The sequence below is a fragment of the Gamsiella multidivaricata genome (assembly GCF_025024155.1).
Source record: "Gamsiella multidivaricata strain RSA 2152 chromosome Unknown BC939scaffold_40, whole genome shotgun sequence".
NCBI classification, from domain to species: Eukaryota; Fungi; Mortierellomycota; class Mortierellomycetes; order Mortierellales; family Mortierellaceae; genus Gamsiella; species Gamsiella multidivaricata.
This window is the reverse complement of record NW_026251748.1, coordinates 231,876-254,298: the sequence shown is the minus strand read 5'-3', so window position 1 is coordinate 254,298 and position 22,423 is coordinate 231,876. Positions and strand designations below refer to the sequence as shown.

The following is a 22,423-nucleotide window of genomic DNA, read 5'->3' as shown; positions in this document are numbered from 1 at the left end:
AGTTGCTACAAGAAGCAAGCGGATGAAAATAAAGAAGTAAAGGAAGAAAGAAAGAAGCAAAACGAGAAAGTAGACGTGTCCATAACGCATTACCGCGCATAAATAACGATCAAATCTGAAATGTGCTCAATCCACTTTGAGCGATGGACATGCCTGCATTACCATTTGCCGCATCCAGAACTTGTTAGGGTTACACCGCATTTCTACGTTCTATCCTGAGAAGGCCGGTTTTCCATTCTGCTGCCATTAGTCCGACTCATTGTCAGTTGTTGTTCTAGCTAATCAAAAGCAGGTCCATGGAGCCATTTCAAAAAGCCTTCAAGAGACCACTGCCATTGATTGGTTCCTGTCTTTTAGAGGAAATGTCTCAGGGGCAAGATTAGCACGCGTTATCGCTCACAAAGGACATTAAAGGACGTAAAGAACGTAACAGGCCCAAAGTCTTTGGATCCGCCTGTCCGCGTCCGAATCTCCAGAACGAGAAGACCTGCCTCCTCAAAGAGTGCAGTAGAGTGACAAAAACCTTTTCTGTTAATTGCTTGCGCCGCCCATGGTCGTAAATTCTTGTCCATGACGACGTACAAATACTATATCGAGCACACAGTTATGCACGACCCTGAGATGATGCTTTGCCGGCGTTGCGTCAAGAGGAACAGATTGGTGACGAACAAGAGAGCGAGGGATGGACGAAATTATTTCAATGACGACGATTGCTCAGTCGAAGAGGCGGTGACGGAGTGCAGTGCTCCAAAAGTCAAGGTGCCAGCCTTTCTGTGCGACCGTGCCATTTGTGCTTTGTCAAGTTGTCAAGGCGGCTTTTTTTTTTTTTTTTTTTGCATCCATTGTTAGCTCTGAAAGTCAGACGCGTGCTTTCCTTCATTCGTCTTGCAATTTTTTACCATACTTTCAAATGTCGAGTTACGATGCGCGATGAATTCTTTTTCAATTGCACGAGAAAATGATGATGTATATAGCACTGAACCATTGTCTGTGAACTGATCCACACGAACAGAAAAAAAGTTGGGATGTGGAATTAGGAGTGGACAAAAACAGACACCTATGGACGACGCACCAACCCGAGCTCATGCCACAGGTTTTCTCTCCTCAGACCGCATCTCGGGTTTCCATCTTATGCAAACAGATTCTAGTCTAAGGGTCGTGCAAACACATGGGATCGAGACCCTCCATACCAAACGCTGATTGATTTTAAGTGTTTATGGGGTTTAGGAGTGGGCAATTTTCTTGCACAAACATGGATGTTTCTAAAATGCTGTGCTATGAGATAAGAAAACAATGAGCAAATATCTCCAAGAAATGCCTAGTATGTTCTGTGGGATGTATCTTGATGGAGGTCATAATCTGCCCTCTATTTCTTATAAAAGACAACGTCGCCCTCATCCTCCACGAATCGACACTCCCTGAACGACCTCCAGCAAGCGACTGCGATCGGTGTGTCGTCGTAGATATAATGAGGCCCCAGTAGCTTCTTCAGATGATAGGTCGCCTCCTCCGCGTGGTAGAACGGCATCTGCGAGAACAGGTGGTGGGCCACATGCGTATGCACGATTCCATGGAACATCACATCCAAAAACTTGCCGAACGAGCGATCGACCGTGCACAGGGCTCCACGCTGGAAGTTCCAGGTGCCCTCGCGGTAATGGGGCATCTTGGGGTCGGTGTGCTGAAGGAACGTGATCAGGACCAGCCAAAAGTTGACAAACAGGTAAGGGACGATATAGTACTTGGCCACGGTCAGGAAAGAGGTCTGGAGAGCGGCATAGGTGATACCGCCGAGAGTGAGCAGCACACCAACGTCCGAGAAAATAACATCCGAAAAGTTGCGGGGCTCGAAAATGGGGGACCAGGTGTGGAAGTGCGAGGTCCACCGTCCGTAGTTCTGGCCCGAGGCGTTCATGAACAGATAAGCGGGCCAGCCGAACAAGAACTGGATAAGCATCCAGAACAGGGTGACAATGGGGGCCTCCTCCTCCAGATGAGAAGTCTCAATATCGTCCTCCTTCTCAATCACAGCCTTAGGAGGCAATCCGACCTGCGTGCGGGTCTTGGGGACAAAGACCTGATCCTTCGTCATATGGCCCGTGGCCTTGTGGTGCTTCGAGTGCGAGATTCTCCAGGAGTGGTAGGGGACCAACATGCACGAGTGTAAGACCCAGCCGACAGTGTTGTTGAGGGTCTTTGAGGTTGAGAAGGACTGGTGGCCACACTCGTGGGCCAGGACCCAGAGGCCGGTACCGACAATGCCCTGCAGGACCCAGTAGACGGGCCAGGCGAGGTAACGGAGTAGGGGGTGGGGCAGCTTGTCGATCTGGGTCGCAGCCAGGAACAGGAGCGACATGTAGGTCAGATCGATGGCCACATGGGTCAGGCCGCGGAGTCCAGAGCGCTCAAAGCAGTGAGCAGGAATGCACTCACGAATCTCCTTGATCGTGAACTCGGGGAGTTGGTAGTTGCGCTCAATGATAGGCTTGTCAGCCGAAGCAGGGGCGGTAGCAACTCGGCGGTGAGCCAAGCCGGCATCGATAGTGTTGGGTGGTGCCATCCTGAATGTGTTTCTGATTAGAAGATAAAATTCGGTTCCTGAAATGGGAGGCGCCTGTGCTGCTTGGGAGAGCTGTGGTGTGTTTACCCTCAACGGATTGGGAAGGGAGGGGGAGGGGGAGGGGGGTGTGCAGAGGAAGAGGCGGAGGAGGGAGGAGAAGGGAAGGAAGGAAAGGAGAGAGGAGGAAAAGGAAGAGGCCAAAGGTCCTGCTTTTAAAGGAGATCCCGGATACAGCACCCAGGTGCAAAAGAAGGGTGAGCGGAATAAAGTGTGTATGAACACCTTAGCGACCCATATGTCTCTGTGCCTGATTCTGATTCTGATTGATAAACCCATATACTATGGTTCGCCATGTTTTTTTGTTGGTCTCTCTTTTTGCGTTTTACCTTTTACCTTTTCCGACAGACGCACACCACCGAAAGCGTGGATTCCGACTGCTGCTGCATCTGCTGCTGCCTTCGTGCGACCCTTCTCGCTGCTGGTTGGAGGCAGCTACTACTGCTGCACCAATAGTGTCGTCAGGAAACACTGGTTTCTCAGGAGTAGATCCATCGTCATCCTAAAAACCCGAACAAACCAATGCTCACACATGTTTCGTTAACACCATGGGAATTATGTATCGCTGATAAGAAGGAAGAAAAATGAAAAAAAAAATAAAAAAATAAAAAATAAAAAAGGGAGAGAAAGGGAAGGAAAGCCTTTGCTTAAATAAACAATTACTTTGTCGGCGGATCGTACTATTGTTCAAAGGCCAATGGGTGATACCTTATTGCTCTATCCCACGTTTTTTGCCGTTGTCCATAGCTTGATCAGGAGCCAGCATGTGTCTCGCTGTCTCTTTCTTTTCACCCGCCTGCTCGGTAAAGAATTGTTGTTGTGTTCAGCTGGAGTCTAACCTGATCTGCAAAAGTCCTTTTTCCGCATGGCGGCACCCTTTTCTTTGTAATTGCGCTTATTCATACGAAATCCCCTTGGTTCGTACTCTCTCTATTCAATGTTTAAAGTCCGAGCGCTTGAGTGCTCGTCCCTTCCCCCAAAAAAAATCAATGCTTATTTTTTGCGTACACGGGTTGCGTACGGTTTTTGCTTCTCCAGAGAGCCGATCCTCGTGTTTCATTCATTTTAGTTTATTTCAATTCGATACTCTACGCGCCAGGGTAGTTTGGGAGGGACACCATTCAGCTCCTTCTGAGTTGCGTGGTTTGCGCCACTGCTTCCTTTAGCCTTTTTAAATGCGAGACCCCTTCAACTTCTTCTCCTTGAGCTCCTTCAGCTTGTCGACGACCTCCTCCAAGGGGCGGACCTGTCCTTTGGACTTGCTGTCCACATCATCGCGCGAGCGAACGTTGACAGAGTTGGAGGACTCCTCCTCCGCACCGACGACAAAGATGAAGTTGTAGTGTGCAATCTCCGCATTGCGAATCTTCTTGTTCAACGTCGAGTCTGAGACGTCGACATCCACAAAGAAGCCAGCATCATGGAGTTGCTTCTGAACCTTCTCGGCATAGGGAATTAACGCTGCTGCGACGGGGATCACCTGAACCTGACGAGGCGAGAGCCAAAAGTCCCAGCGACCAGCGCAGTTCTCCGTCAAAATGGCAATCATGCGCTCCAATGATCCCAGCATGGCACGATGGATAATAATGGGACGAGAGAAATCTGATGCCTCGCCTCCGCTATTACGGTACTCGAGTCCGAAGCGCTCGGGCAGCTGGAAGTCCAGCTGTATGGTAGCACACTGGTGGCTACGGCGCAAACTATCGCGGATTAAAATATCGATCTTGGGTCCATAGAAAGCACCATCCTCGGGATTGATGGTCCATGGGCGACCGAACCGGTTAAGAGCGTCTGTGAGATGCTATAAGAATAAGTCGAAAGATCTTGTTAGACACCAAATGCTCCAAAGTGTCACTGTTCATCTTAAAAGGCTGAACCTTCCATGCCGTTTTATCATCCAGTAAAGCAGGTCTCGTCCAAAAATTACCTTCTCAGCAGTGTCCCAGTCGGAGATGGCTCCCAAGAATTTCTCGGGGCGGGTCGAAAGAGCCAAGGAGAACTCAAATCCAAAGATGCCATAGACGTGCTGCAAAAAGTCGAGCGTAGCGTCCATCTCAGTTCCGAGCTGGTCGAGTCTGCAGAACAAATGAGCATCATCCTGCTGGAAGCGACGGACACGAGTCAGTCCACTCAGTGCGCCCGAGGCTTCGTTACGGTGAAGAACACCGAAATCAGCAAAGCGGAGAGGGAGCTCACGGTAAGAGCGCTCGCGAATGCCGAACATTAGACAGTGTCCGGGGCAGTTCATGGGCTTTAGAGCAAAAGTCTCTTTCTCCACGTTGAACGAGAACATGTTCTCCTGGTAGTTTTGCCAGTGTCCCGAAGTGTGCCACAACTTGACGTTGTACATGTTGGGCGACATGACCTCAGTGTATCCGCGCTTGTGGTACTCTGCCTTGATAAAATCCATGAGAGTGTTGTAGATACGGGCACCGTGGGGGAGGAAGAAGCATGAACCGGGAGAAAGATCATGGAAGAAGAACAACTCTTGCTCCTTTCCGATCTTGCGATGATCACGTTTAGCCGCCTCCTCCAAGAACTTCTTGTGCTCGGTCATCTGCTTGGTATCCGGGAAAGAAACGCCATAGATACGCTGGAGAGAATCATTCTTGGCGTCTCCTAAGAAGTAAGAAGCAGAGTTCTGCAGGGTAGAAAAAGAATCGATAAAAAAACGTTATTTCATCTGCATTGTTTGATGTTCTCCACTACTGAATCGTGCATCTCGCAAAAATACACCGCCTTGTACCTTCATGACAGCAAAAGCCTTGATTCTGCCTGTGTGAGGGATGTGGGGACCACGGCACAAATCGATTAAAGGACCGCAGCGGTAGACAGTGGTCGAGGTTCCGTCAGGGATCTTGGACTGGATCAAATGAACCTTGTAAGGGTTGTGCTTGAACATCTCCAGTAAGCCCTCCTTCGTGACCTCAAGACGGACGAACTGCTGCTTCTCCTTGATCGCGTTCTTGGCGACAGTCTCCAGGTTTGCGTAGTCACTGTTGGTGACAGCACGGTCAGTGGTCATGGCCATTTCATAATAGAAACCGTCCTCAATTGGTGGTCCAATGCAAAGATGGCATCCGTAGTGCTTCTCACAGGCCTCTCCCAGGACGTGGGCAGATGAGTGCCAGAAAACAGCCTTGCCTTCCTCGTGTTCAAAGTCCAAAAGCTCAAGCTTGCAGGAGGCAACAAGAGGCCTCTCCAAATCCCAGAGAACCTTATCAACCTATGAAAGGCAGAAAGATCATAATGCACACAAGTGAATATTTGGGGACAGAGTAGATAAAGATCTCAGGTCAAAACTGGCGCCTCCTTTGACACTCAGCTCTCTGTTCAATCCAATAAGTGAGCACATGTTACCTTGGCAATGACAATGCGCTCAGCAAGACTCTTGGCGATCTGCTTGGCAATATCCATGGGTGAAGTCTCCCAGGCGGTCCCCTCGCGAACAGAGCCGTCAGGCATGGTGATGTTGATGGGAACACGGGGTTGGGCTAAAGACAAACGCACACAGCAAGAGGAAAAGACATATTAAAACACTTATTGGAGAAACTTTTGCGCAAAGTGTTGCATATTGCAATATCTCCAAGGTTATTACCAGCGTTAGTCTCATCGGCCTTCTTCTTGAGTTCATCGAACATGGCAATGCGGTGAGCGATGTACTCGGGCTCAGGGGAGACCTAATTGATATATGAGGAGGACATATGAATAGGGTCAGACATTAGTTCATATTCCTTGTGTGAAAGATGCGGACCTAAATAGCTGTACGGGCTAGACGTTCATTCCGCCAAAATGATGCAAAGGCTCTCGATGCAATGCATACGTTGCTTCTATGTATATCATGTCCCTGACAGCAGCAAAAAAGTCGTGTGGGGGTGGTGTGGTATAGTGAGGCGTGATGCGATATGGTGCCGGTGGTGATGTTCTCAGTACCTCAAGGGGATAGGATCCCTCGGCGGCCGGCTTCTTGGCCTTCTTCTCCTTGGGCTTGCCCTGGGGCTTCTCAGCAGCGGCAGCGGGTGCGCTCAAGGACAGATCCTCGACCTTCTTCTCGATTTCAGCCATGATGGACGATTGGGATGTTAAACGTGTGAGAATGATTTAAAACCCTGGCAACACCCTTTTTTATTTTTGTTTTTTAGCTGAAGGGCGAGGTCTGGATTGGGCACAAGGCCTGTGGAGTCATCTTTACAAGCCACTACTCGGACATTTTGAGTTCCCATCTACGGAAATCCACCAGCAAACGACGAAACAGGGGTGTACCCAGGGCTCTGAAGGCTACTACTGTCTCGAGGCGCCGGCGGATATATTTGTGAATATGGAGGAAAGGGCGCAGGAGAATATGGATTAGAGCTGGTCGAATTCTGTATCGAATGCCTCGGGTGAGGACTTTGGGGTGAGAATGGCTCGTATGACAAACCGCTAGGCTGGATGTGTTGTGCAGGCATTGACATTGGCATCGCCATAGGCATTGACATTGGTATCGCCATAGGCATAGGCATGGCCACAGGCACTGGCGCGGGGATGGGGGCAAGGGGCCAGAAGGGAGCGCTATCGAAACCTTGGCGATATACACTGTTACGGATGGGGCTGTATGGCGGATCTGGCGGATAGGCTGCATAAATGGGCTGCTGCTGAGTGAATCGAGGAGAGGGGCGCTGTGGAATGGCTGATACAGAGGAAGGATACACTACAAGAGGCAAGGTAACTCGTGGCGGAGAAACGGCTACTTGAACGCGAGCAGGCGACGGCATCAACGTAGGAAAGAGAGCAGATGTCTGTGAGGTGTACGAGGACTTTGGCTGGTACTTGATGGGCTCAATGAGCGTTCTCGGAATCTGCGGTGCATTATCCAACTTGACAACTCTGCGGGAATCTCCTTTGCCAGGATCAGACTAAAGAGACGCCATGGTTGTTTGTCCACCGTCAGTGCTGTGCTTCTGTAGAAAACGCTACAATGCCTACAAACATATCACGAATAAGAGTATATATCTTACCATGTGCACATGGATCACTGCGTTTCCCTTCAGATCCACGTCAGAATACAACATGCGGATGTTATTTCCAAGGACGAGCTGCTCCAGCGCACCCGTGTCGATGTGGCGAATCTCGATCAACTCGCTTTCGAACGCAATGATATAGGGATAGACCATCGCAAACGACTCGGCGCGACCCTCGAACTCGATCAGCTCGGTCTTTGCCAGATTGCCGTTCTTGGTCATTGTAAACGCGAAATCTGCAGTAGAGATAAGGGAGATAAGTCCTGCGTTAGGATCCATTCTCGTATCGATAGCCTAACCAATATGCGGTAATCAAATTCGTACCAGAATAGCACATCAAAAACGTCTCTGTGTTGATCTTGAACATGCACACCGGTACACTCTCGGTCCTCTTCAGCAAGAAGGCATACTCGGAATCCGCCTTGGTGGGGTACACCCTGGTCTCGCCAAGGTTTTCTAACATCAAGACCTCGAATCCCCTAGGACAGACAACGCACACCATCTTTGACAACATCTGCAGTTGTGAAGAATCGCTGGGGACGTAGAATTCTCGATATAGCTTGAACCACTCCGGTTTCGACTTTCCAAGAGATAGACCGAACCCGCGGTGTTGCTGGGTGCTCATGGTCGCGTTGTCCAAGGGTTCAAAGGCCGTAAAATGGCTCTCTCCCGCACTCTTCCTCCTCATAGTGATAACGAGCGTCTTCCCCGCACAGACCCCGGCCGTAAAGTACTGCACGTTCTTGCCAAGCTGCTGGCCAACATGAAAACCCTTGTCGGAATCGGGTTCAAGACAGCTCATATTAAATGCTTTCAAAACCTTGCCAGAGAGAACCAGCAATAGATGGTAGCCCTCCAAGACGCTGATACTGCTCACGTTAATGTCCTTGAGTGCCAGCCTAAAACTGGACTTGTCGTCCTCGATGCCCACATAGACTCCGTACTCTGTTCCGATCACAATCCGTCTCTTCCCATCCAAGACGTTGAGATATGGCGCACTACAGGTAACGCGTTTACCATCCATAGGATGGGACGCGGCCAACGCGACTGGTGAGATTGGTGCTTGGGCACTCATTTCCGTGATGGTGTTGAATTCAAATAGCTGGTGTCCGGACACCACATCTTGACGTGTCTTTTTAGCCATCGCCACCTGCTGCACGAACTCGTCGCGGTCCCTAAGAGTCATGTATAGTAGGTATTCACCGCCTCGTCTTCCTCTGTGTTGGATCGTAACTGGCGCAATCTGTTTCGAATCTGCCTCTACAGTGGACGATACGGTCGCAAACGCGGATTTAGGACGGCCGTTTGGAAGTTCTCGAGCGCTTAACGAAGAAGGCTTGCCATCATCTGGCCAAACATCCGCTAGCTCCAAAGGGATCGCCTGGAAGGGCAAGAATGGTATGAATGTCGGCGTGAAAAGAAAAATCATTGATGACTAATAGAATCAAATCAAAATATGGTCAGGCCCACTTACATTTCTGGAAACCTGGTAAAGGACGCTATCCTTCTCCCCTTGCTTGTCTCGCTTCTCCTTGGTCATTAACAACATGTGGTCGAACAGGAACACCCGAAGTTCTGTCGCCTGTACATCGAACGTTGCTTTTCGCCTACCCATGCATTCATAGTGCAACTTTCGCGATCGTTCGCCCAGCTTCAAGTCCTGATGCTCCTCCTTGGATTTCCAGAAAATTTTGTCCTGGATAGTCAATAAGCGCAGCTGCCGTGCGCCCTCCGGCATGCATGCATCGATTCGCTTACCAAGCTCAGTGCAGACCTTAATGACCTCCTGCACCGTCTCACGGTCTTCAACGCCCTCGTCTGTTCTCTTAACCACCTCACTAAGGAGGAGCGGGTATCTTGGAATCCTCTGGTAGGGCTGGCCCACAAAGTGCCGCAAGCCGAGTCGGCGCGCCTCTGGATGCCGAGTACAGTCCTTGAGGAATTGAGCGAACTTGGGGTTTTTGGTCTCCTCTTTTTTGTATGCATACTCTGATAGGGCTATCCGTGGAATATAGCGCGCATATGCCTCCTCGAATCCAACTACATGTGCCAGGAGCACATCACCAATCCTCTCAACTAAGGGCTGCTCCTCTTGGCGCACTTTCAAGGCCTCCAAAAGATTCTTGTTGAGACCCATAATCTCTTTGTAATTGAGAAAAACATCCTCGATGAACTCATCCACCTTTTCTGAGTCGACAATATCCCCAGCTCGAAGTGGATTGATAAAAATCTAGTTTCGATTGACAGATCAGATAATCCATTAGATGCGAGCCGGATCAGGACAAAAGAAGTAAAGTCTCATTAAATAAGACACTGAGTCATGCCGGCTTACCTCCTCCATCAGCTCCAGATCTCGGACGTAATTGCCCTCAGTGTTAACAACTTCGAAAATGGCCTCCTGCCGATTGCGCTCTTTCTTGGACGCACTGGCAACGACACTGGCGGGTACAGAGTTGGCCCAGACTTTTTCTTGGCTCCCAACGGATGATGCACCACTGTTTTGTCGACCGAGAACGTTGCCCTGTGAGGATTAAAGAAGGCCATGTTAGGGAGAGCTGTAATCATCGAGAGTCTGACTCTAAATGACGAGCAAAATGGGGCCTTACAATATGCTGCCGATTGGGACACAGGTACGAGTAACATGTGGCATCTCCTGGGATACACCCATAGCTATAGCATTTGGCGCTGTAAGGAAATACACCCGTTGGAACGGTAGGAAACTCGGATTTGCCTGGCAAAAAGGCGAGCGTAGCATCGGAGAAAAAGTACTGATCATTGTTGGAGTCGAACAATTTGTTGTTCCCGCCACCGAAAAATAGGAGTTGCGACTCCAGAGATCTGGCGATAGATAAGCTATGTCGTCTGTCGTCCAGTTTTGTTAGTTCGACCACAACATCCTATAGTTGTATTGTACGCGTTGCGAATAACGTTAATAAACAGCAAAGCGCGATGAATTACAGATACGCAAGCAGGCAAGCCACTTGACAGCCCTAGGTAACAATCCTTACAACTGCCTCTTTTCCCGTAAATGTCACTGGAAATTCGAGACCATAGTTCTCGGACTCTGACCGCTTAGCTTCGTTGTCTAACATCCGTTGTCGAAAGGCGACAGCGATAGTCGACAGAATGCCAGGGTTAAAGTCGAGCAGAAGCTGTGCTTCTCTCGCTAGATATGGCACGCTCGAGTACGTGTGATATCCACTGCTGAACGATCCATGTACGCTGTTGCGTATGTTGAATGACCCTAGCTGATGATCAGATGCGGATGACTGGCCCCAACTGCTGCTTATTGTAGAAGAGCTGGGTGAAGGGCTGTACAGGTGGCTGCTTGAGTATGAATTTAGTGCAAGAGGCGAGAATGTATTGTCGGCTAGATAAGGCTGCTGTTCAAATGACTGATGCTGAATATGTTGCTGCGGTATTTGCTGTTGCTGTTGCTGCAGATGCTGCAGTTGATGGGATGGTTGTGTCGCGTAATGTTGGTGCTGCTGTGGAGGTGTGTGAACAGAAGAATAGCTCTGAACTATGGGTGCATGGGATGGCAACTGTTGCGATAGCTGCTGTGATTGTTGCTGCTGGTAATAGCTGATCGGTATGCCATTGTCGTGATGCAGCGATTGCGATATGGATGCTCGGTGCTGCTGCTGCGCGTGAGGATATGATGACACACGCCCGTGCGCCGACAACGGAGACAGGGGCAAAGGCGAAGTTTGTTCTGTAGTCGAATAGGGAATAACGTCCGTAGACGCGCTTGCGTCTGCGTTCGTGTGCGTGGGCTCGTCAATGCCCCCTTGTGAGATTGCAGCCAGAGATCGCTGGTATTCCTGTTGCATCGCCAGCCTTTTCTGCGCGGCCGCATCTCTGACGGTCTTGTTCCTTGAAAACGGCACCTCCTCCTGCTGCTTCTGCTGTTGTTGCTGCTGCTGCTTCTGCTGTTGTTGCTGCTGCTGCTGCTGCTGGGATTGCTCTCTGTAGCTACATGTTTGTTGCTGATACGGCATTGATGGAGGTGGGACTGAATGGCTGTTCCAATGGCTGGTCCTATGGCTGATGTGGTCATTCCTATCGCTTGTTGACGGGTTGAGTGTATATGGCTGGAAGGGCGTGTAGCCCTCTGGTGACATTGGATTGGACCTGGTGCCTGTGCTGTCGGGCGCTTGTGTTGAGTGGTATGCCATTATGGTATTATGGTATTATGGTATTATGGTGCGCAACTGTACTTGAGAGCGTCCCTTTATGTATGAAGGGCAAAGAAGGAAAGCAAAGAGGGTGTACGCTGGTGAGCAGTGGTTCTGGCAGCCCTTTATCTTCCCTCCTGGGCAGGTCCTAGGCTGCTCATACGCAGGGAAAAACTAGTCTATCCGAATGAGCGAATCGTGACAGAAAAAATACTGTCGGCTGCAAAGCGCCTCGCCTCACTCGAGTAAATCGGTGTCATCGAATTGTCCTCATCGAGTTCGAATGCCTGGTAATGCCTGGTAATGCCTGATGTCTGTCTGTCGTCTGCAGTTAATTCCAACAGTTTCCGAAATCAGGTGTCGACTCCTTGTTATTTCTCAGGTTCTCTTTTTAGGCAGAGACAGTGTGCCGAGTTCATCCTTACCGAGTATTTGCTCAACTGAGGAAGGCGAGCGGTATACGTTTGAATAAAGTAGAGGGAATGGAGAGAATGAAGGGAGATTGACAATGGTGATAAAATCAAAAGAAAGAAAGAAGCAAAAAAGGCTGCAAGAGCGGGGGAGGAACCGGTAGTTGAAACCGATCCCTGGAGCGAGTTGACCTCGACAGTATGCATGCAGATGCATTGCCTCCTTGGTGCACACAAAAAAACAACAAAAAAAAACATGAGGACAAACACTGCCCACCACTGCCGCATCAAAGTTTTGTTGGCAATGGCCAATTGCTCACTCGATCATGCTCTCACGAATGCACAGCCCTGCAAACAACCATTAAACACTCGGCCTGCGGCCTTCGCAGCCCTCAGATCACCCGTGATCAATGCTTTGTTGTGCAGCGTAGAGTCGGCCGTTTTCCTTTCAACACAAACCTTGGACTTCATGCTCTTTCCTCTACTTCATCCCAGTCGTAAAGATAAAACGTCCTTCTGAATAGTTGCATGTGGTTATACCCAAGCTCTTTCACCCTCTTATGGACTGCGATTGATTGCATCAGTCGCACGCCCTGTTTTTCTCCCTCTCTCTCCCTCTCTCTTTTTCCTTTCCACTGCATTGTAATGCCGGCCCCTTGATTTCTTACACCTTACATTGTTGCGACCTTTCATGTCACACGTTCTGCAAGTTGTCGGACGCTTTGATAGGAATCATGCTGGGAGGGCACTGGTGCAGTAGAAATTCAGCGAGCGAAAGGTGCAAGGTGTGTGCGAGTCAGCGGAGATGAGTGGCGTGGGGTGGTTGTGGGAAAAGTGTGAGGAGCAGGCCAGTTGGCGACTGATACCTGCACAGACATCAAGACGAATGCAGCAACAGTGCGCAACTAGCGGAGCCCATCGTACAGCAGCAGCATCCGGTATTCAAGAAAGGAATCAATTTTCGAGCATGCGCTGAGTTGCGTGTCGAATCTGCGTACCCTCAACAGACAGAATACTGTATGAAGCTGTCAAAACGACTTAGCCCATGGTTTCTAGTAGTCAAGTGTCCTTTATTCGTGCATATGCCAAATAGAGTGAAAACATGGGTCTGTTGATGTATATTCGATATGTGCGAGAGCCCTGTTCTAAGCGCCCAAGACGATTTCAGAAAGAGCGTGTCTTGACAAGCATTTCCTCCTTTCTCCTTTCCCTCTGCATTCCTTCACAATTTACGCAAAGTTGGTTTGAGGAACTCCACCCTGCTGCACGTCGCCTGGGAAGCCAGGCTGAGATTCGTCGACGTGGTGGAAGTCCAGAATCTCGCTGTACATCATGACCTTCCAGGTGTCCACCGGCAAGTCCGCATCGTTGAAAGACCAGTCAAACACCTCAGCAGCCACGGGCTCATCATCAGGATCGTGGTAAGGCTCCAAGTATTTGTGGTACAGTGCGTCTCCCGCGGTCATGCGCTTCTTGGGGTCAAAAACCAGCATCTTCTCCAGCAAGTCGAGGGCTAGGTGTCAGGAACAGGAAAGGACAACTACCATGGTCAGCACGCCCTGAGTAATACTCGATATCCTCAAGCATACCGTATGCAAAACGAGATTATCTTATAAGCACAGTCTGGAACGCACCAACAGGATCCGTGTTGGGGAACTTTGTCGTCAATGGAATCTTTTCTCTCTTGGGGAGCGATTGAACAAAGCGCAGGGTCTAGATGCAGTAAAGAAATTATCAGTGTTGTTGGCACCTTTCTCTTCGACGGGCTCGACTTCGACACCTTGCAATCCATGGCTTACATTTTCACTGCCGATGGTCTTAATGACATCGTCAGGAGGCGTTCCAAGCAACTCGGTAATGATCGAGAACTGGTTGACGTCTAAAAAAAAAAAAAAAAAAAAAAATAAGTCTTGAGTTATTTATCAATGCCTCCGGCATAAGATTACAGGCACAATCGCCGGGTTGGTCACTTACGATCCTTTCCAGGAAACAAAGGCTTGCCCTCCAACATCTCGGCAAAGATGCATCCCACACTCCAGATATCAACAGCAACATCGTACTTTTGCCAGGTCAACATGATCTCAGGCGCGCGGTAGTAGCGCGTGGAGACATATCCAGTCATTTGAGGATCCTGAATACGGGCCAAGCCAAAGTCGCAGATCTAAGATTCGGTATCGCAGGAAAATTCCCAGGCGCATGGCATGGTCAATTGGTCGTTCAAGTTGTGTACGCATGAAGTCCGACCCTTGATCCAGCGAACTCGGATTTTTTTTTTGTACCTTGAGATCGCAGTTCTCGTTGACCAGAATGTTGCTTGGTTTCTATACGATCGAAAGAGGACAGAGCAGAGCATGGCTGAGAACGCGGTTTCTCCTGTTTTCTGTGGAATAGTAAGCCTGCCTGCCATTTAATAGCCCATGCTGTTCTTACTAAGTCGCGATGGACAACACCAGCCGAGTGCAGGTACTTCAGGCCGCGCTGTTTTGTTTTTCACATCAGAAAAAACGAAATAAAAAATGATGTCAGCGAATTCTAAGTGAGCATAGAATGGGTTTGCCAATCACAGAGGAGAACTAGGTGATAGGATTCAAGCCCTTCCCATTGAAGCCCGCGAAGAGCAAATGACGGGTTGATAACATACCAGGATCTGGTACAAGAAGTATTGAATGAACTGCTTGTCGAGAGGCCTCGACGTTAAAAGGCGATGCAGATCTGTTCCAAGCAATTCAGTCACAAAGTAGCTAGAGTGTATGCACGCATATAAAGTAGCACATGTAAGCAGAATTATCTCACCCCTCGTTCCCTCCCCACATGGTCGCCATGTCATCGAGAGAGGGGCCCGCATGGCAAGTTACATCACTTTTTATGGCTCGAAAGGTATTTTATCACTTACATGTCTTCCAGTGGCGAGATGAAAATGTCGCTCAGGCTGATAATCTGTTGAAGGAAAAGACAAGCAATTGAAGATCGAAGGTGAGATTCCGCTTCTTTGTGCTGTGCAGTAAGGCTTCTTAATGGACGTCGGCGGTATTGACGACAAAGTTCAGGAAAAGATGCCGTACATTTTCATGCTTGAGGTGCTTCAGCAGCTTCAATTCTCTGTAGGTACGCTTCGAAAGGACCGGAGTACTGAAGGGCTTCATGATTTTCTTAATAGCAACCGGTTGGCCGGTCAGCTCATCCTTGGCAGAACTAATGAAACGTATCTCAGCAAATGGCGTTCGTTCAGTTAGTTAACGTCAAGTTGCCCAGACATCCTAGAGCCGAATCCAGTGGTAATATCAACTCTATAGGAGACGCACCAGACGAGGCCGAATGCACCCATGCCGACGGGCTGGAGATCAACATATCTAGGTTAAAGAAATGAAAGCAGCATGGTTGTGTTAATAACAAGGCATATCATATACTATTACTGGAGATTCAATTGCTCCGTCTCTTTCGAAAGGGGCTGTCGTTTGCGGAGAACGAGTGCGGCCCTACCGAGTGGTGACCTCAAAGACGGTTCCAAAGATGGAGAGTTTGGCGAATTGAGCCATGGCGACGAATGACTCTTTTGCAGCTTGTCAAGGTTGTGCGCGGGATGGTGTGGAAGTGAAAGGAGGGAGGTAAAAACGAGGCGAAGGAGATGAGAGATGAGATGGGGGCGAGAAAAAGGAGCGGACAAGAAGTAGGGAGGGGAGAAAGAGAGAGAGAGAGAGAGGCGAGAGGGATGAATGAACGACAGGCCGTTCCTTTTGTTTTCTTCTTTTTGCCCTGGGCAGCGGCATGTCTTTTTTCTTTGAGACCCGCGCGCACAACAAACGCGATGACATCATGCGGATCTGAGCCCTGCTTACTGCCCTAAAACCAACTGCAAAACGAGCGGCAATTGAGGGTGGCCAGCCTCTCTTAGTGACACGCTGACTTCCTCAGTATCCATGCATCGTATCATGTCTCCTGTCTCGGGTTGCGTGGTGTTTTGCCTCTTGTTTTCTTCGTCCGCCACATCACTCTTGCTTCTTCTACTTCGTCTGATCTTGTCGCTTCACACAGGCTTGAAAAGATAGGACATTGCCATATTCCTGATCGACCTCACGACTCACACAGACGCGTATCTTTTTTACGCGTTTCCTTGAAGGATAGACACGAGCATTAGGCAGTAAGAACTATTTCAGTCCGCGATATCGGCTTTGGAAGAATGGATTCTAGCCTCGCGGACATTGTCAGGGGCGAAGAAGGGAATAGATGTCGAGATGATTACGGACACATACACACACAAAAAACTAAGAGAAATGCGCCACGATCTATTGCATGTATCTCACACCTTCGATCGACTGAGTGCTGCTTAAAAAAAAGGAACTAGCGGGTGCAAGTGCGTGTCTGTTTATGTTGGTCGTGGGAGGCGCGCTGGTGCGCAGGTTCGATTGGAGCTACAAAGAAGAAGATGGGATGTGGTCAGGCAGAGAAAAGCGTGCGGAGGAGAGCGTTCATGCCTGTGTCTTTTCTTCTCTCGCCCATTCATGCTGCCTATCGTTTCCAGCCCATGGTGCGTGAACTTCTTTTCTGCTTTGCTCTCGCCGGAGAAAGAAAGCCCACACCTTAGTTGGCATAGGTGTCATGCCGCTCACCATTTCTAAAAGTCTGTCTCTGTTTTATATCGTCTCTGCTCGTTCTTTCTTCCTAGAGGTTTTCCGCGGTCGCGTCCTAGAATGAACGATCTTTGCAAAAAGGTGCGCAAAAGGAAGACGGAGCTATCTTGTGTAAATGTATCACGCATTCATTCGCATGGTCTTCTTTCGTCTCTTGCTCACCATCCACTCCTCGTTTTGTCTCCTGACTTTATTCTTATTCGCTTCCCTCTCTCTCTCTCTTTCCTGTTTCTTCGTCAGCACTGCCTCAATCGAGCCACGTCAAATCTCAAGCACAACTCACAACTAGCCTTCCATCTTTCTTTTTCTCCTTCCCTCTTTTCAGCTGCACCATATACTTATCTGTCTCCACACCCTAACTACGTGCTTGGTTTGTCCAATTGGTTCGTCCTCCTCCTCCTCCTCCTCCTCCTGTCCTGTGCCCTGGATGGATACCCCCTTCGCAGTCAATTCTTGAAGCGATATTTAACCACAGCGACAAAAAGCAACAACAGCAGCAGCGCCAAGTGCAACTGCAGCCCCCTTTCCATTTTCTAATTGACTTCCAGCAAATCCCTCCCTCCTTCGCTCTCTCCCTTCCTCCCTCCCTTGCATTCATCAGCCAGTCTATTGTGCTGCTGACATAGGCAGTCTAGGCTGCTGTTCTTCTCCGTTTATTTGCTCTGTCTTGTACTCAATTTGTTCTCGCCTCATACACCGCACGAATTATGCTGCGCTGACAGTCTGACCAATCTGTCTGGACGCTTTTGTGAATTCAGTGGGAGTGTGTGCGCGCTACACACGCGTAGCCCGCATTTCTTCTTTTGTCTGTGTTTGTTTGCACACGGGCAAGACGCCCCACCTACGTACTCGCAATGTTACGTTATTTTTATATATCGTTAGTGCTCGCTGCATAAATCTTTTCCTTTGACTCTTGTCCTCCCTCTTGCTCTCTCTTTCTTTTCTCTCTCTCACTCTTTCTCTCTCCCGCTCTCTCGCTCTCTCTTTCTTTCTTTCTCTCTCTCACATCCTCAATACCCGATACCATTGCACACATATTCATCTTCTAATTGAATCCAACCCCTGCTTCTCGTCCCGTTTGCCTTCTTGTTTCCCTCTTCTTACCTCTTTCTCCCCCACAAACGGAAGCCCACTTGTAAAAACAGTCCATCCTACAAAGACTTGGTAATACCATTCAGCTGTTCAGGCACAGTTCAACGTGAATGGAGGGAAACACTTGTCAATTAGCCAGCAGCCTCCAGCAGCCTCCATTAAGGCAGCACTCTCCAGCACACGCTCTCGACCCGGCACCCCTTCCCTTCTGATTTCATACTCTCATCACATCCACTCTGTTGCTCATGCTATTACCCCTCTCATTCCTTTTACCATCCAAAATAGACACCCACTGATCAACCCGACGACTACAAACGATATCAATTGAGACTACAGCAGACGTTTAATTGCACACTTCAATTTTTGTGCACTGCCCAGCTATTTCGATACGACTACGTGAAAACTATCAGGCACCACCGCAGCAGTAGCATCACCAGCTACAACACCAGCAGCAACACGGACGATACTCATATATTTGGCGATAAAGCATTGGCCTTTGGAGGGCTCATTCACATCATCCACGGAATAATATATTGGCAGATTCCTTTTTTTTTGGTGAAGACGCACCTCTCTGCTTTAATTGCTCTCACAGTCCCCCGCGTACATTTTTATATTATTTCTCTATACGTCCACTTCACCTCCTGTCGTCTACTTTCGAAACACACCCTCATATCACAGAGCAGAGCAAAGCAGCACACCTTGCATCATGGGTTTGTGTCTGTCAGCAGAGGAAAAAGAGCAAAAGGAAATCAGTCAGACCATTGACCGTGGCCTAGAAGACGACAACAGGCGGTTAAAGAAGGAATGCAAGATCTTGCTGCTCGGTAATAAACGTTTACATTTATTTTGGATCAGTGCTACAATGGCATAATTTATCTACATGTCCCAACCCTAACTCCCCCTTTAACCCTTGGCGCACTATTTGTAGGGAGTGGAGAGTCTGGCAAGTCGACCATTGTGAAGCAGATGAAGGTCATCCATCAGGGCGGATACAGTAGAGAGGAGCTCGCCACGTACAGGCTGACCATCTACAAGAACCTGGTTGACTCTGCGCAGTCGCTGGTCCTTGCAATGGAGAAGCTGCGGCTCGAGCCCATGAAGCCCGAGAACAGGATCATGGCGGACTGCATCCTCGACTACCGCGTGGATGCCGACCCTTACTTCACGCTGAGCGCAGACATTGTTAATGCGATTGACTCTCTCTACCACGACCCGATCACTGCAACGTGTATGGAACGATCCAGCGAATTTTACATTATGGACTCTGCACCATAGTAAGGTTCCCATTTACTGTGTTCTGTTTGTTTCCACCTTCCGCGCATTCGATTTGTTTTCATCTTTATGCAGCGAATATTACACTAAGACAGTATGACAACAGAGAAAATGGAGCGTCAATTGCTCTGCTGCTCTCACGCACGTTGACCCTCCCCTAGTCTTACAAACAAAACTTTTCTCGCTCTCTGTCTTTCTGCTTCATAGTTTTTTCAGCCAGGTCCGCAGGATAGGCGCAGACGACTATACGCCAAGTGTACAGGATGTTTTGCGGTCGAGGTCCAAAACAACAGGCATTTCGGAGACACGGTTTAACATGGGCCAGCTCAGCATACAGTAAGTCGCCTGTTTCTGTCTTTGCCTGTGATATCCTCGATTGATGCATACAGTGGTGTGCATTCCCAGTCTAGTTATACTAACACATCCATTCTTGATTGCGGCTATAGCATGTTTGACGTTGGGGGACAGCGATCAGAGAGGAAAAAGTGGATTCACTGCTTTGAAGCAGTGACCTCTATCATCTTTTGTGTTGCGCTAAGCGAGTACGATCAAGTTTTGCTTGAGGAATCAGGACAGGTAGCAACATGTTTGTTTTTGTATGCTCTATGCTTTCAATTCGGTACAATGGAAACTAAACCTCCGCAACCTTGTTTCCTTGTTTCAATAGAACCGCATGGCCGAAAGTCTTGTGTTGTTCGAGTCAGTTATTAACAGTCGCTGGTTCTTGCGGACATCTATCATCCTATTCATGAACAAAATCGACTTGTTTGCAGCCAAACTGCCCAAGGTACCGCTGGAGAAATTTTTTTCGGACTACACAGGCGGTCCAGATATCAGCAAGGCAGCAAAGTACATTCTCTGGCGGTTCACTCAGACTAACCGAGCCCGCCTCCACATATACCCACAGTAAGTGTCCTACACGGGCGATTTTATGTTGTTGTGGCGGCTGAAAGGAGCACTCTCTGACCTCAACACGACCTATTCTGCCCATTGGTCTACTATTCATGGTAGCATGACTCAAGCAACGGATACTTTAAACGTAGGCATACAACTTTGTTTGTTCTTGACCTCGTTTCACTTTAATACATGATGCTCTAATTATTCTGCGGCTATTAACGGTTTTTCGTGTACTATGTATTTGTATTTTTCTTTGACCTCGTAGATTCGGTAAGCACGTACATACATTGCAGGGGAAAACGGACAAACTGCGGAAGGAGTAGATTGCTAACACTTTTTATTTTTTATTTTTTTGTAATAACCATTCTCTTTTAGACTCGTGTTTGCGGCCGTCAAGGAAACAATTTTACAGAATGCGCTGAAGGACAGTGGAATTTTGTGAAGCAAATGAGAGAAATAAAAAAAGCGCAAAAAACATCTACTTCATTCCCATCAAGGACCTTGCCCTTATCATTTTCCGTGTTCTTCTCCTTGTTCATGTTATTCTTGTTGTTATTTTGCCCACTCAATCTAGCAAGAATGCTATTAATATTTAAACCTAACTAGCAACGATCCGCTTCAGTCGCCGTAAGACAGGTCGCGTTCCCCAGTTCTACATTAATTTGCGCAACAATTGCCATGCCTCATTAGCATGTTAAATGCTGAAGACGGCCATAATGGATAGAGTATCTTCCTCATTCCCCACAGGCGGTCCAGTGGCGTTCGATCCGCAGTATTGGGACCCACAGTGGGCCAGGTTTTTTTATATCTATTTACTAACAAAGATCCTCAACGACATGGGATTTGTAGTCCACAGAGGCTGTGCTCCATAACGTCTTCTATAAGCAGCATAGCTACATCCATCCCGACACAGATGTCCTGGTTTCATAATCGCTGACCGCATGAGCAAGTGCCGTACGTGTCTTGCTCGCTAACGCGACCTGTTGTGCCCGTGGCGTCTTTAGGAACTTCAGCCCTTTCGTTCCCTCCATCACGTCCAATCCCAAACAACCCTGATACTGATTCAGCAACCGTTCGTCCGCCGTCCTTGATAGCTGTTGCGTGTTCGATGCTGACTCCTGCCGTTGAGATCGTCCAGAGGCAACTCCACGGCTACCTGCGCCGCCCGCTACACCGGAGGTCCCACGCTCGGCGCCTTCCAAAACACGTTTGCTCACCACGACTATTTTTTTTTTTTTATTAACATAAATCCCCATGAGCACGAGACGCATGGTTCGCAAAGGCCTTGAAGCCATAGATGCCTTCCATGCACGGCAGAGCCGCATCCCCTACCAACTATGTTGGCTTGAGGCGTCAAATTCATAACCCATGTCGCATAGCTAGCCTAACCTAACTCCTACGTGACCTGTTGCGCGATACACGTCTCCTAATCCAGATCCAATGTTAATAAAGTTGTTTTTAAACCGAATAAACCCTCCATTATGTCCAACTTCCCTCGCCCCAAACAATGCTGCAGCACCCTATAATCCGCGGTCCGTCTACCTTCCTGGATCTCCGCTGCAAGTAACCGTCTCCCTTTCAAATCAGAGAAATCACCAACACTACGTTGGTGTTCCCGATCACCGTTGCGTCCTCCGGCGCGTTTGCTCATGAAGGTGATTCCAACTGATTTTTCCCAGGCGACAGTGTCCTCGCATCGTTTGTTCCATATCTTGGTCCTGCCAAACTCTTCGATCCTGCTCACGAACTTTGTCACCATGATCGTCGCAATCCACTTGGTGGTGGTAAATAGCTGTTTCCAGGTCTCAATGAGTCTCGTTGGCACCAAACCTCGGTATAACTCCTTGACCTCCCAATCCGTATCACTCTTCGGTGCCTCTCCTTCCGCAACGTGATATGTCTCTCGTCTTTCCGCCGTCCCCTGGATCCACTGCATTGACTCGCAGCCTGTGGCACGCCTGCACGCCTGGGGGGATCTGGCGTCAATAAAAAAAAAAAAAAAAGGATCCACTGCATTGACTCCCAGATAGCCTTCGTTCCTGTTGCCGAGAAGTTGGGACAAGTCGCAGTGAAGGGGTTGTCCTTCCGTTCGGCCTCCTCTCTCTCCTGTTCCCATTTTCGCACTGCCTGTCTTCATGCACGATATCCATTCAACTCCACCTCCTCCACCGCATCCCTCCACTCTTGTCGCTGGTTGCACAAGGTAGCTGAACGACGCCAAAGATGATCGTTCGTCTCTGCTTCCCTTTCATACCTACGACACATATCCGTTTGGTAGGTATCTGGATGTCGTTTCTTCATCGCCTGTTTGCTCACTTTTTTTTATTTT

At 48.8% G+C, this 22,423-nt stretch overlaps 5 protein-coding genes across 5 annotated transcripts; 1 reads left to right on the top strand and 4 right to left on the bottom strand.

Moving 5' to 3' along the window:
- Positions 1-1,185: 1,185 nt before the first annotated feature.
- On the bottom strand, positions 1,186-3,287 carry BC939DRAFT_454300 (fatty acid desaturase-domain-containing protein). The gene has a single exon (XM_051556046.1). It carries the CDS (start codon positions 2,894-2,896, stop codon positions 1,367-1,369), a length of 1,530 nt encoding a protein of 509 aa, XP_051411368.1. The 5' UTR covers positions 2,897-3,287; the 3' UTR covers positions 1,186-1,366.
- Positions 3,288-3,665: 378 nt separating this feature from the next.
- Positions 3,666-6,717, bottom strand: BC939DRAFT_454299 (uncharacterized protein). Its single transcript, XM_051556045.1, has 6 exons — positions 6,551-6,717; positions 6,216-6,297; positions 5,978-6,111; positions 5,364-5,843; positions 4,545-5,258; positions 3,666-4,418 (listed from the first exon to the last, which is right to left on the bottom strand). Exons 1-6 carry the CDS (start codon positions 6,680-6,682, stop codon positions 3,789-3,791), a joined length of 2,172 nt encoding a protein of 723 aa, XP_051411367.1. The 5' UTR covers positions 6,683-6,717; the 3' UTR covers positions 3,666-3,788.
- A 5-nt stretch (positions 6,718-6,722) lies between these two features.
- On the bottom strand, positions 6,723-11,817 carry BC939DRAFT_529671 (uncharacterized protein). Its single transcript, XM_051561527.1, has 7 exons — positions 10,626-11,817; positions 10,224-10,514; positions 9,950-10,138; positions 9,092-9,847; positions 7,942-8,998; positions 7,615-7,853; positions 6,723-7,512 (listed from the first exon to the last, which is right to left on the bottom strand). Exons 1-7 carry the CDS (start codon positions 11,793-11,795, stop codon positions 6,841-6,843), a joined length of 4,374 nt encoding a protein of 1,457 aa, XP_051411366.1. The 5' UTR covers positions 11,796-11,817; the 3' UTR covers positions 6,723-6,840.
- Positions 11,818-13,188: 1,371 nt separating this feature from the next.
- BC939DRAFT_193826 (mitogen-activated protein kinase hog1) lies at positions 13,189-15,931 on the bottom strand. Its single transcript, XM_051550548.1, has 11 exons — positions 15,686-15,931; positions 15,508-15,555; positions 15,268-15,397; positions 15,099-15,142; positions 14,847-14,946; positions 14,636-14,683; positions 14,485-14,526; positions 14,180-14,366; positions 14,005-14,084; positions 13,840-13,918; positions 13,189-13,718 (listed from the first exon to the last, which is right to left on the bottom strand). The coding sequence occupies exons 1-11, from the start codon at positions 15,739-15,741 to the stop codon at positions 13,435-13,437; spliced, it is 1,098 nt and encodes a 365-aa protein (XP_051411365.1). The 5' UTR covers positions 15,742-15,931; the 3' UTR covers positions 13,189-13,434.
- Positions 15,932-18,360: 2,429 nt separating this feature from the next.
- Positions 18,361-20,575, top strand: BC939DRAFT_193788 (G protein alpha subunit). Its single transcript, XM_051550547.1, has 8 exons — positions 18,361-18,749; positions 18,854-19,199; positions 19,405-19,533; positions 19,644-19,773; positions 19,865-20,103; positions 20,209-20,236; positions 20,360-20,364; positions 20,470-20,575. The coding sequence occupies exons 1-8, from the start codon at positions 18,632-18,634 to the stop codon at positions 20,534-20,536; spliced, it is 1,062 nt and encodes a 353-aa protein (XP_051411364.1). The 5' UTR covers positions 18,361-18,631; the 3' UTR covers positions 20,537-20,575.
- The last annotated feature ends 1,848 nt before the right edge of the window (positions 20,576-22,423 follow it).